General features: G+C 53.4%; 1 protein-coding gene across 1 annotated transcript; it reads left to right on the top strand.

The window, feature by feature from the left end:
• The first annotated feature begins 368 nt into the window (after positions 1–368).
• On the top strand, positions 369–10,237 carry SERINC2 (serine incorporator 2). The gene is made up of 10 exons (XM_030464523.1): positions 369–479; positions 5,673–5,834; positions 6,637–6,824; positions 6,928–7,007; positions 7,169–7,306; positions 7,401–7,570; positions 7,655–7,745; positions 7,858–7,993; positions 8,828–9,034; positions 9,549–10,237. Exons 1-10 carry the CDS (start codon positions 441–443, stop codon positions 9,685–9,687), a joined length of 1,350 nt encoding a protein of 449 aa, XP_030320383.1. The 5' UTR covers positions 369–440; the 3' UTR covers positions 9,688–10,237.
• Positions 10,238–12,459: the final 2,222 nt, after the last annotated feature.

Below are 12,459 nucleotides of genomic sequence, written 5' to 3'. Positions count from 1 at the left end.
CAGGCAATGATGGGGACTCGACCCGACCTTACCAAGGGGACCCGGTTCCCAGAGACCACACTCAAAATGCCCTTCGGGACCCCCAGCTGCCTTTAAGGGAGCCATCCCCTTCCCAAGGGCGGCTTCGAGGGGAGGCAGTGGGTCCTGAGCAGCAGCCCCGGAGGCATTACGGGTATCCTGGGGATTCCGGGCTACCGCTTCCCGGGTCCGAAGGCGGCAAATGAGGAGCTCAGAAGGGGGGCGGTGGATGGGCTAGGGTAGGGTAGCGGGTAGGGAAAGGGGAGGGAAAAGGGAGGGAAAGGAAGGGACCCGCCCCTGGGGAGGTGCGGCGGGAGGTCGGTGCGGCGGGGCCGGTCCGGGCGGAGACAGCGCAGCGGCGGAGGGGAGCGGGGTGCAGGGAATTGGGATCCGGGAGCTAGAAGGGGGGCTGCGGCCTCACCATGGGGGCCTGTCTCGGCGTCTGCTCCCTGCTGAGCTGCGTGAGTGTCCGCCCGACCGAGGCACCGGGAGGGAACCGGGAGGGAGCCGGGAGGGGGGCGGGAGGGAAGTGAGGCCGCGATGGCTCCGGCGGGGGCTGCCCAGGGCGGGGCAGTCGCTGCTACTGCTGCTGGGGGTCCGGAGGAGGCCCCAGGAGGAGACTGAGGGGTACCCCGGGGATGTGGCCCGGCATACACTCAGGGTGCGGGGGAGACGCGTGGGGTTTCGAGGGAAGGCTGGAGGGGGCCCGCGCTGCAACCGGGGGAATAAGGGGGAGCCGTGGGGATGTAGGTGAACCCCTGTGGGATGCACCTCTCTGTACGGGGAGGATGCGGGGCTCTCCCGAAGTGATGCACTCCTGTGTACATGGGGGATGTGGGGAACCCCCGGGGAACGCACCTCTGTGTGTATGGGGGAATATAGGAGACCCCTGGGGGATGCAGAGGACACCCAGCACAGAGCATCCCGCTGCACCAAGGGGTCCCAGGGGGACCCAGAAGGTTTGCCCCGGAGAACTTGGGGCTCATGAACATCATGGTTGGGGGGAAGGTGGATTCTGAAGGTGCCTGGGGTGGTGCATTCCAGTGCACTTGGGGATGTGGGGAGCTGGAAGAGTGAAGTCCTGCTGCACCTGGGGGAGTTGGGGGGTCCTGCCCCCCCCTGCCTTGATACACTGGTGGGTCTGATCCTGCTGCACTCATGTGATGCTGAGGGGCTGGGGGTCCTGCCTGATTCTCACAGCTGAGACCTAAAGTGGGGTGCTGGGGATGGAGTGAGGGGAGGAGCCAGGACAGGGGTACAGGTCTGAGGGTGTGGAATCTCTGTTTGGGGTTCCATGGCCCGGGACAGACTCAGGGTGTAGGATTGGGGGTGCCATTCCTGGTGATACAGGGCTGAGTGCTGCGGGTGCTGTGCCTGGTGACGCAGGGACTGCCCACGGCCTCTCCTGGCATTGCCTCACCTGTGGGCATGGGGCCAGGGCAGGGCTGGGAAAACAACACGGGAGAAGCTGACCTGGAAACCTGGGAATGAGGCCAGTTTCACAACTTGACCTCAAAGTTTTGGAGGAGTTTGGGAGTTTCTGAAACAAGATCAGCTGTAGGGTGGTCTGTGAGGCCATAGATTGCAACACGTGGCTGATGTTTTTCCTTAGGAGGAGGTATTGAAGAACCTGGGAGTTACTCCAGAGTAGGACTAGGGAGATTTCTGACCTAATGCTGGTTTTTTTTCCCCAAAAAACATTTCTGGCCCAGGCTGTGGTTGGTAACAGGGTAGAATTGCTACACAGTTCTAGTTCTCCTGTTCCTTCCAGCGGAACCAATGCAAAGCCACCTGCCAGGCTTGGGAGTCACCAGCTTCCTGAGCCCTGTGGATTTGGTACTGATTAACCTGCCAGGCTGTTGATTTAACAGAGAAAAAGACTGGTTGTTCGACATTGCTTTTGGTTGACTCAGTCTCTGTGTCCCTGGGTTTGCCAGGGTGAAGGCAGCTTGCAGAAGATCTGTTGTTAGGGTGTTGTGGTGGTGGTGTTGGATTGGTGTCATTGGTGATGTAGTTGGGCTGGTGATGTTGGGGGTGGTGTAGTTGGGTTCATGTTGTCATTTTCCACTGGCTGGGTGGACAAAGCTTGTTCAGCTCAGACTGTGGTCTCCCAGCTCCAGACAGAGCAGTGAGCAGAGCAGTCCTTGTGGCTGAGTCATGCTGGAGGTGAGCTGGATTTAATGAGGAAGCTGATAGTGAAACTGGAGAGATTTATCTTTCATCTGCAGCAGCTGAAAACCGATGCTTCCTCATTAATCCATCGCTCTCATGCTGCACCCACTTCCCTTGGTGCTGCTGGTTGGCTGGTGGCCATCTTCATACTTAGGAGCATCTTTGGGAACAGCAGAGTGTCCCTCATGTATTCCTGCTGCACCCAGCAGGTCAGGATGGGGCTGCTGCACCCTGTACCCTGTTACCTCCACGATTGCCTTCCCTGGATTACAAGAGGCTGTGAAACTTGATGTCCACAGAGCTCTGACCTGTAGGAGTTTTTCCTGGAAAGAAAGCCCCAGCAGGCTCCAGGGATGCTGCAGGCTCTTGAAAACCTCACACAAGAAACTACCTCATCCCTCCTGCAGCTTTCCCAGAGGCCAACCACAGGGTTTGGAGGCTGCACCAAGGATTTCCCTCAGCCCAGCTCTGCCATGGCCTCATGGACATCCCTTCATCCTCTTCCACCAGCACCACCCCAGGGCAAAGCCAAGGCTGTGCCTCCTGCACATCTTCAGTGATGCTTGTATGTGGGGCTGAACCCCCAGATCCCAAAACCTCCCTAAACAACAGCAAACCTCATGATTTTCCAGGCCACTTTCAGTGATTTTGGGACAGGTGGTTTTGGTTTCAGCTGGCACTGAGAGGAGCGAGAGGTACAGGAGTGCCTCAGGGTGAGGGTGCAGTGAGGTGCTTTGCTAGAGCAGGTCAAACAACTTCATAATTTGGCATTCAAAGGGATTTTTGTTGTTCTTTGTTTTGTTTTGTATTGGAAGGGGAAAGCTGGCACAGTGTAAATACTTTCTTGTGCAAGTGGTGCATTTATTGAGGCTGAAAGGAAACAATCTCTAATGGAAGGGCACTTTTTCCTGCTTTCAAGTTGGAACCATGGAGTGGTGTCCTTTGAGCAGGTCCTGGAGGGGTGGGATGAGGGTTCCCATGGGATGTGTAGGTTCTCACCCGCTGTGGCTCCTGGGGGTACTGTCAGCTCCACCCAGGCTCTTCTGGGGCTGGGATGTGGGGCAAGAATGTGGGTAAAGAGGCATAAATCAGGCATGAGGTGATTTTTTTCCCTGATAATGAGGTGCTGATGTTTAAAAACATTTAAAAAATCAAAGCCACCTCTAGTGATTTGGAGACATCAAAATGATCACTTATAAATATCCCTGACTGTGGGTTTGGTGCCTTGCTCACACAGCAGCTCAACATCTGGTTTTCTTTTCTGCCATGTCTATTTTTTCACATGAATGAGAAATGTGCATCTGAGTTGGTAACTGAGCACTTTTTAATTAATATTGATTGCTGGGCATAATTAGGAAGTAGATAAATGAACACACAGCACATGCTCATCCCTTCATAGTGGGAGAGAGCCAAACCTTCCTCCTTCTTGCAAGTGCAAGTGCTGGTGTGTCTCAAGTGCAGGAGAGGAAGATCTGTTCAAGGGGAAGAAATGAAGAATCAAAAGCAAAATAAATCAATTAAGAAAGATTGTAAATGGGAAGCAGTTTGCTGAGGACCAGAGATGGTCACAGGGATTCCTTGGGAGGAGCTGACTCTGATATAGGGGTTTCAAATGCCCAAAGCTGTAAATTTTGAAATAAGTGGATTTGGGAATGCATTTCAGCTAGAGAACAATATTTGGAAAGAGAAGTAGTAGTATTTCAAACAAACTCCAAATATTCTCCTTGCTCTCTGAGAAATAGGTGCAGCTAGAGACTTCCTGGCACCTGCTCCCTGGGCCTGTGCCTGGGCTGGGGGAGGCTGTGGACTTATGATGGCTTCACTCCAGCATTAAAAAAAAAAAAAAAAAGGCAAATTGCCTTAAGTTTCCCTATTTTGGAGGATTTGGGGTGTATTTTGCTGTTTCATTGCTTGGGCTGTCTGTCCCAAAAGCCTCACTGTTCCTTCTCCACCAAAAGGAGAGTGGCAGTGTTTGGAGCTTAGTTTTCAATTAGTTATTGGCTCCTTTATTTGACACTTTTGGATTTTATTTAGCACTTCAGCTCATCTGTTTATTTGCATGGGGTCAATACTGGCTTCTGGTTCAGTGGCATCACCACCTGCTCTGCCTTGAGGTGAGATGTTGGTTTGACCACCCCAGCCAACCCAGATAATTCCCAAGAGTGCAGCATCTTCAATTCAGTAACATAATTCCCTTATTTTTTCCCCCCAAATATTTAACCTGGGACTTTCTGCTCACATAACAAAGTGGGTTAGTGACCCAGCAGTGACACCCCAAAAAGCTCCTTTCACTCTCTTGCTTGAAAGTGCCCTATTTCCTCTCCAACTTCACCCTCTTATGGGAAGAAAGAGGTTTGAGGATGTGCCAGAGATCCCAGGGCTGGTGTGAGTGACTAAGAGGCTGAAAACCTTCCCCATCTGGCTCAGGGGTGTCTCAGTCAGAGGTGGCTGTGGATATATCCTCATTCCTGCCCTAGATAAGCTTTAAAACCTGTTATGCAAAACCCCAACTGCTGTTCTCCCTCTAAGGGAAATGGTTGAGGCACTCCCAGACCTTGAAGGTAATAAATAGGTGGGTGAATATCCAAATTGTTGGAGAAGTTGGTGAGAACAGCAGCCAAGCTCAACTGAACTCAACCAGAGCAGCAGAATTCAACTCAAATCAACTGGAGGTGCAAAATTCAACTCAGCCCAGCCCGATCCAACTGGTGGGATGCAAACAGCATCTCCCCAGTGCTCCTCTAGGAGCTCCCAATGCAGGAGCCAGGGAAATCTAAGAATAGAATTTAATAAAAGATTTCCTTATTCTCCCTGCAAGCCTTATTCTGCAGTTCTCGTGCAGGAACCCCCAAACCAACCTTCTTCTGAGGTTGGGTTTAGTTAAGCCAAAGTTTCCCTGGTTCCCTGCTCTTGCACAGCCCCTGGAGTGAGGGTGCACCCAGCAGCACTGCCAGTGCTGGATTTGGGAAGCCATGGCCCACTGTAGACTTCTAGGGATGCTGTGCCTCAGTTTCACCACCTATATGGGGAGGGAGAAGGATGACAGAACTATGATGCTGAAATTGTTTCTTCTCCATCCTGTATTAGATTTAAAAAACAGCCGTAGGTTATTCTGCAAACTCTTTTTGTTGTAAAGAAAGGAGGCTCCTGCAGGGCAGGGCTTTGGTTTGGCCTGAGGGTTTTTTTTGGCATGCAGTTGCTGAGGAGCAAAACAGAAAGATGAGGATGTCCCCAGGACTCTTGGTGTCATCTTCCAAGTTGGTTGGTTATTGCAGTGAACCTCTTCCTGTGGCTTTTTGTTTTCAGCAACTTTTTTTGGGAGATCTTGGGCCATGGTCTCCCATGGGTTGTAGGTTGGTGAGATGCTCAAAGCACCTGGTGCAATGGGGTGGATTTTTGGGCAGATCTCCATACAGCTTGATTTGGGCACACATTTGAGAGGCCAGTTTTGACCCTTCTGACATGGGGATGCTCTGTTGCAGGTGTCCTGTCTCTGTGGCTCTGCACCATGCCTGCTCTGTGGCTGCTGCCCCTCAGCCAAGAACTCCACCATCTCCCGCCTCCTCTTCACCTTCTTCCTCTTCCTTGGCACCCTTGTCTCCATCATTATGATAATCCCTGGAGTAGAGAAGGAGCTGCACAAGGTAAATAGCTCTCAGAGGTCACTGGGCTTGGTCACTATGGGGAAGGTTTATCTTGTGGTGGGTATGTGAAGCTGAATCAGTGATTTTTTGGGGCACGATGTTGCTTCTGTTAATTTTTTTTTTTTTTAAAGCATTTTACTGGGAGAGGGTGTTATTAACCCTGGTTTTCCACAAAGGGTACAGTGCCATGGTGTAGAGAAACAAGACATCCAGGTGCCTCAAGTGGAGCCTTTCTTGCTCCTGAAGCTCAATGAGCTGCTGGCCTCTCCATTGCCTCACACAAGAGTGAGCTGAGCTCTCTGTGGGTGTCAGTTCCACCTTTATTGGCCCCCTGGTCTTGCTCATGCCCAATAGGGGCCTGTCCTAACCAGGCACAGGTGGACTCACACCCACTCTTTGGCAACTCGAGGCACCTGGATGTCTTGTTTCTCTACACCATGGGATAATTTAATGCATTATGTGGTTTTTCATGGATGTCCCTCAGGAGTTTTGAACATTCATCCCATTTCTGGGGGTTAAACTGGCCAAATGACTTGCACCTTCCTGGAGGTGGGACTTGAGCTGCAGGGAGCTGAGGTCTGCCAGCCAAGCTAATGCTAAGGCTGGACCAAGTTTTTGGGAAATGCTGGTTTCACCCCAGCTTTCCACTGAGCTGGTGTCTTTAGCTGTGCCCTCTCACTTCTGTCCCTGAGCAGGATAACTGCTGGATTTACAGGTGGCATTGGGCTGGCCCATCTTTGGTGGCAGCACCATGGTGATGGGTGCAGGATGATGCTCACCCACCCTCTTGTTGCCTTCTCAGCTCCCTGGCTTTTGTGAAGGCACTGGCTCTGTCCTGGGGGTCCAGACCCACGTTGACTGTTCCAGCTTCCTGGGTCACAAAGCTGTGTACCGCATGGGCTTCTCCATGGCCTCCTTCTTCTTCCTCTTTGCTGTGTTGATGGTGTGTGTGCGCAGCAGCAAGGACCCACGGGCTGCCCTTCAGAATGGGTGAGTGTTTGTCCCTGGGGGAAGGTGCTGGGAGGAGGCAGACATCCCCACCCCTTTCCCACTTGGGTTCCCACTTGCAGATGGTGCCTTTTCTCTCCTTCAGCTTCTGGTTCTTCAAGTTCCTGGTGCTGGTGGGAATCACAGTGGGGGCCTTCTACATCCCAGATGGTGCCTTCACCTCAGGTGAGGAGCTGCCCCTGCTCTGCATCTCGAGGTTAATCCTCAGCTCGGGGTTAACCCTCAGCTCCAGCAGGGCTGGAGTCAGCACCCCTGCTGCTGGTGCCCCTCCCAGTGCCCAGGTCTCCTTATCCCACCTGTTCCTCGTTTCATCTCTCCCCCTCAAGTCTGGTTTTACTTTGGTGTGGTCGGCTCCTTCCTCTTCATCCTCATCCAGCTCATCCTGCTCATCGACTTCGCCCACTCCTGGAGTCAGCTGTGGCTGCGTAACGCCAGCGAGAGCAACGCCAAGGGCTGGTATGCAGGTGGGTACAGCTGGCAGCACCAGGAGCTCACCAATGGGGACACTTACCCCTGGGGCTCTGCTCCAGCCTCTTTCCCTCTTCCTTCCTTCCCCAGCCCTTTGCATCGTCACCTTCATCTTCTACGCCGCCTCCATTGTGGCCGTGGTGCTGCTCTATGTCTACTACACCAAACCCCAGGGCTGCACAGAGGGCAAGGTCCTCATCAGCATCAACCTCATTCTCTGTCTCATCGTCTCTGCCGTGTCCATCCTGCCCAAGATCCAGGTGAGATGGTATGGGGGCACTGGGTGGCTGTGTCACCCTGAGGCACAGGACACCATCCCTGAGCCCCCACTGTTGGTTTTGCAGGATGCTCAGCCACACTCTGGGCTGCTGCAGGCATCCCTCATCACTCTCTACACCATCTATGTCACCTGGTCTGCCTTGGCCAATGTACCCAGTAAGCAGGACACAACCTTGGGTTGGGGAAGGGGATCACACCCTGAGGTGGGTGCTTTGCCCTCCCTGAATCCCTGGGGGAAGGTGCTGAAACCCCTGCATGTCCCCCCCAGCCCAGACCTGTAACCCCACACTGCTGGTGAGGAACAGCACCAGCTCAGTGATGGCCAACCAGCCACTGACAACCTGGTGGGATGCCCCAAGCATCATAGGGCTGATAATCTTCATCCTCTGCACCCTCTTCATCAGGTGAGGACAGGGCTCATGTCCCCGGGGGCTGCATGGTCCCATCCTTGTGGGGAAGGGAGATTCTGTTGGGGAGGTCACAGCTTGGGCCAGGGCTTTTGTCACTGAGTGCTTCAAGTAAAGTTGTCTTGGTCCCCCAGAAAGGGACAACTGGCTGCTGCCAACTGACATTTTTGCAAGGAAACCACGTGTAATTATGTTATATTATGTTATAAAAAGGGGAGTTAGAGTGTACGAGTCATGGGATTTGTAATACAAAAAATTATTCATGAGGTAGAGGCAACACATTCAAACATAATGCAAACAGTCCTGAACATCACTTTTAAAAACTACGTCTTGATGTTTTAGAATTGCAGTTGTTTAACGTAACTTTTACAAAATGGTTTTGGATGTTTTGTAATTGCATTTGTTTAACATAACTTTAAAAAAAAATCTTTTGGGTGTTGTGTAAGCACATTTGTTTAACTTCACTTTTAAAACCTGTAGTTCAATGGTTTTTTAATTGCATTTGTTTAACATTACTTTTAGAAGATATCTCACGTTTGATTGCATTGCCTTTATCTTCTCACTAATGTTTTGGTTCCCACATTTCATTTAATCACCTTTACCTCATTATTGATTAATCTCATTGAATTAGGGGTGGCCAGTTAATCGTGGCCAGTTGTCCTAGACTCCTGGTCTCCACAGGGTCACAGCCCTGAGGGGGTCACGGGTGCAACTTTTTCCCCTACAAGCTGTACCCCCCAGTCTGCCCTGCCTGTCCCCTGCGTGGGTGGGCAGGGAGGGGGGTGTGATTTTGGGCAGCCAGCCCTGAGCCCACTCCCCCTCTGCCCACAGCCTCCGCTCTTCAGACCACCCCCAGGTCAACAAACTGATGCTGACAGAGGAGAGGAGGGCAGGGGGTGAGGAAGGGGCTGTAGAGGAGGGGCTGCACCGTGCCTATGACAACGAGCAGGATGGTGTCACCTACAACTACACCTTCTTCCACCTCTGCCTCCTCCTGGCTGCCCTCTACATCATGATGACCCTCACCAACTGGTACAGGTGAGCTCCCAGGGGGGCTGGGGGCTGTCCCCCTCCTCCTGACCCCCTCCCTGCTTGTATGCTGGGCAAAAATGTTGCTGGAGATGCATCCGTGTTCAAGCCCGCTTGTCAGGCATCCTAATTAGCATTAATTATCTCTAGGTAACATGGGGCTGCCTGAGGCAGGTTGGACCTGGGCTTGCCATTTCCTCGGATGCAGCACCCTTGGCCGCATCCCAGGATCCCTGGGGATGCTGGGGGAGCAGGGACACAGCCCTGGAGATGCTGTTGGCTGCAGCAGGGTGGTTGCATCCCCTGGGCAAACTGCATGGCTGCAGGAGTTGAAGGAGCTGCTTGGCTTTAGGAGCTGCAAGAGCTGCATGGCAGCAGGAGTTGCAGAAGCTGCATGGCTGCAGGCACAGGGCTCCTCTCTTGCTCTTGCATCCCCTCCACATGTCCCCGTGTCTCGGTGCTCACAGTCCCCATCCCTCCCTGGTGTGGTTGGTGGGTGCCATCCATGTGTTTGTGGTTTCAGGCCAGATGAGAGCTTGCAGGTGCTGAGGAGCCCTTGGACAGCCGTGTGGGTGAAGATCTGCTCCAGCTGGGCTGGGCTGCTGCTCTACCTCTGGACCTTGGTGGCTCCACTGGTGCTGCCAGACCGGGACTTCAGCTGAGGTGGCCCTGAGCATCCCACCCCTGGGTCAGAGCCACCATGGCCATGTCCTTCAAGGTTGGGGACAACCCCAGCTCTGCCTTAGCCCGAAGTGTTGCATGCAGGAGCAGCTGCACTGGGTTGTGCCTTCTTTCTTTAGTCTAAAAGGGATGAAGTACCAAGCAGGGAAAATCAGCAAGGACTGAGCAAGGATGTTTTTAGAGCTCTTACAAACTCTTGTGTTTGTCTGGTGCCTTTGGCTGCTTCTGGTAGCTCCGTACCCTCTTCTTCTAGCTGAGTCAACCACCTCGCCTTGGGAGGGTTTGGTTTTTACCAGCTGCTCCTGTCTTGCTTGGTATCCCAGGACCGTGGTGCCTTTTGAGGGGGGCCTGGGGACCATCCCATGTGTGGGGGCTGTGTCCTGGCCAGAGCTTCCTCCCCAGACAGCTTGGAGGGACATGAATCTTGGGGATTGGTGGCTGAAGGCAGACAAAATGTGGCCCCGGCTCCTCCAGGGCTCTTGTCCCCACAGGAGGAGAGGTTTTAATAAAGTCTTGTTTAGGATAACAGTGGCAGATTGTCCTCTGGGGTCTTTCCTTACCTGTGTGTGGGAGGTGGTGGGGTGGTGGGGTAATCTTAAACAGGCCTGAGGCCAAGGTGGGAGCACAGCCAGGTGCCCTGTGCATGTGGGCAGGGCTGGCATCGCTTCAGGGGGCTTTGGAGATTTCTTCTGGAGAATAACAAACATTTTATGGTCATTTAACTCTACACTAATGGGCTGAGGTGAGGTTCTGACTCCCTCAGCTCCCTGCTGCTCCTGTCCAGCCCCATGCCAGCAGTGCTGTGTTTGTCCCACAGGAGCAGGTTGGTGGGTGGTGGTGGGGCAGAGCTCCATGGCCCTGGCATGGGGAGGGCAGAAGCTGTTGCCAGGAGGGGCATGGCCACCGCTGGAGCACTGCATGGGGTCAGACCAGCCCCAGGGACCCATGCTTGGCTTGGGTTCCTCTGCTTTGCTTTGCTAGAGAAGCTTTAAAGCCCAAACCAAGAAACCCAGTGATGTTTTCTCACTCTTTTGTCAACCATCAACCCACTTACCAGGGTCAGAGGATCATGCTGCAGATCAGTGGTGTTATAAGGGACCCATTGCTCCAGCTGAATGTTCTTAAGTCCATGGGGCCTGATAGGCTCCATCCCAGAGTGCTGAAGGAGTTGGTGGGTGTTATGGCAGGAACCCATCTCAATCGTGTCCAAAAGGTCCTTGGGAGGTCTCAGCTGCCCGGCCAGTGTTGTTGCCATCTACAAGAAGAGTGTGGGGTAAGACACAGGAAACTACAGAGCTGTTGTCTGACTTCAATACCTGGAAAAATGATGGAGAAGTTCCTAGTGAGTGCTACTGAAATGCAATCTTCAGGCACAGTCAGGATGGGTTGATGAGATGAAAATCCTGTTTAATTAATTTGATATCCTATGATAAGGTCATCCACCTGGTAGATGAAGAGAAGGTGGTGGATATAAAGTTTTCTGGAATTCGATAAGGCTTTTTTGATGATGTCCCTCCCAGCACCCTTCTGGAAAAGTTGTCCAGCTGTGGGGTGAGCAGGTACACAGTGCAGTGGTGAAGAACTGGCTGGAATGCAGGCTCCAAGGGTTGTAGTGAATGGAGCTGCATCTGGCTGGGGACTAGTGACCAGTGGTGGTCCTCAGGGCTCAGTCCCAGGGCTGGGTCTGTTCAGAGCTTGTGTTCACTGACCTGGGAATGGGAACTGGATTCACCATTAGCAGCTTTACTGGTGATACCAAAGGAGGGATGCTGGTGATTGAGGGATGAGAGGCTGTGCAGAGGGATCCGGATCCATCAGAGCACTGGGCAGTCATCACTGGCTGGAAACCGCAGAGGAGCCAAGACCAAATTCTGCCCTAGAGAGGGAGTGGTGCTGGGCACAAGGATGAGCAGGGAGAGGGGTGGATGGAGAGCTGCAGGGACCGGGTGTGCTGGGTGATAGCAGGCAATGGGGAGCCACCAGTATGCCCTGGCACCTAGAGGGCAAACCTGGGCTGGGGGGAGGTGTCCCTGCCATGCAGGGGGTTGGAACTGGATGAGCTTTCAGGTCCCTTCCAACACAAACCATTCTTTGAAACGGCACCGTGGGGGCATTGCCCCCAGGATAACCAGGAGAGGGGATTGTCTCGCGGTGTGCAGCCTTGGTGCCCCCTCAGCTTGAGCGCTGCGTGGGGTGCTGGGTCCCGCTGGGTGTGGGGTGCTCAGCTCCCACTCCGCGCTGCTGCGCTCCAGGCTGCTTCTGGCGCTAAACCACCAGGGGGTGCTGATAGCACACGATGGGCACCCCGCACCCCTCACCCCGCACCCCTCACCCAACCTTCATAGAATTATAGAATCATGGAATTGGCTGGGTTGGAAGGGACCTCAGAGATCAAGTCCAACCCTTGATCCACTCCCCCCGTGGTTCCCAGCCCATGGCACTCAGTGCCACATCCAGGCTCTTTGGAAAGATCTCCAGACACGGAGAATCCACTCCTTCCCTAGGCAGCCCATTCCAATGCCTGATCACCCTCTCCAGAAAGAAATTCTTTCTCATCTCCAACCTAAACCTCCCCTGGCACAACTTGAGACCCTGCCCTCTTGTCTTGCTGAGAGTTGCCTGGGAAAAGAGCCCAACCCCCCCCCTGGCTCCAACCTCCTTTCAGGGAGTTGGAGAGAGTGATGAGGTCTCCCCTGAGCCTCCTCTTCTCCAGCCTCAACACCCCCAGCTCCCTCAGCCTCTCCTCATAGGAT

The sequence above is a fragment of the Calypte anna genome, chromosome 23 (genome assembly GCF_003957555.1).
Source record: "Calypte anna isolate BGI_N300 chromosome 23, bCalAnn1_v1.p, whole genome shotgun sequence".
NCBI lineage: Eukaryota > Metazoa > Chordata > Aves > Apodiformes > Trochilidae > Calypte > Calypte anna.
Note: the sequence above shows the minus strand (reverse complement) of the source record. Positions and strands in the feature narration are given on the sequence as shown.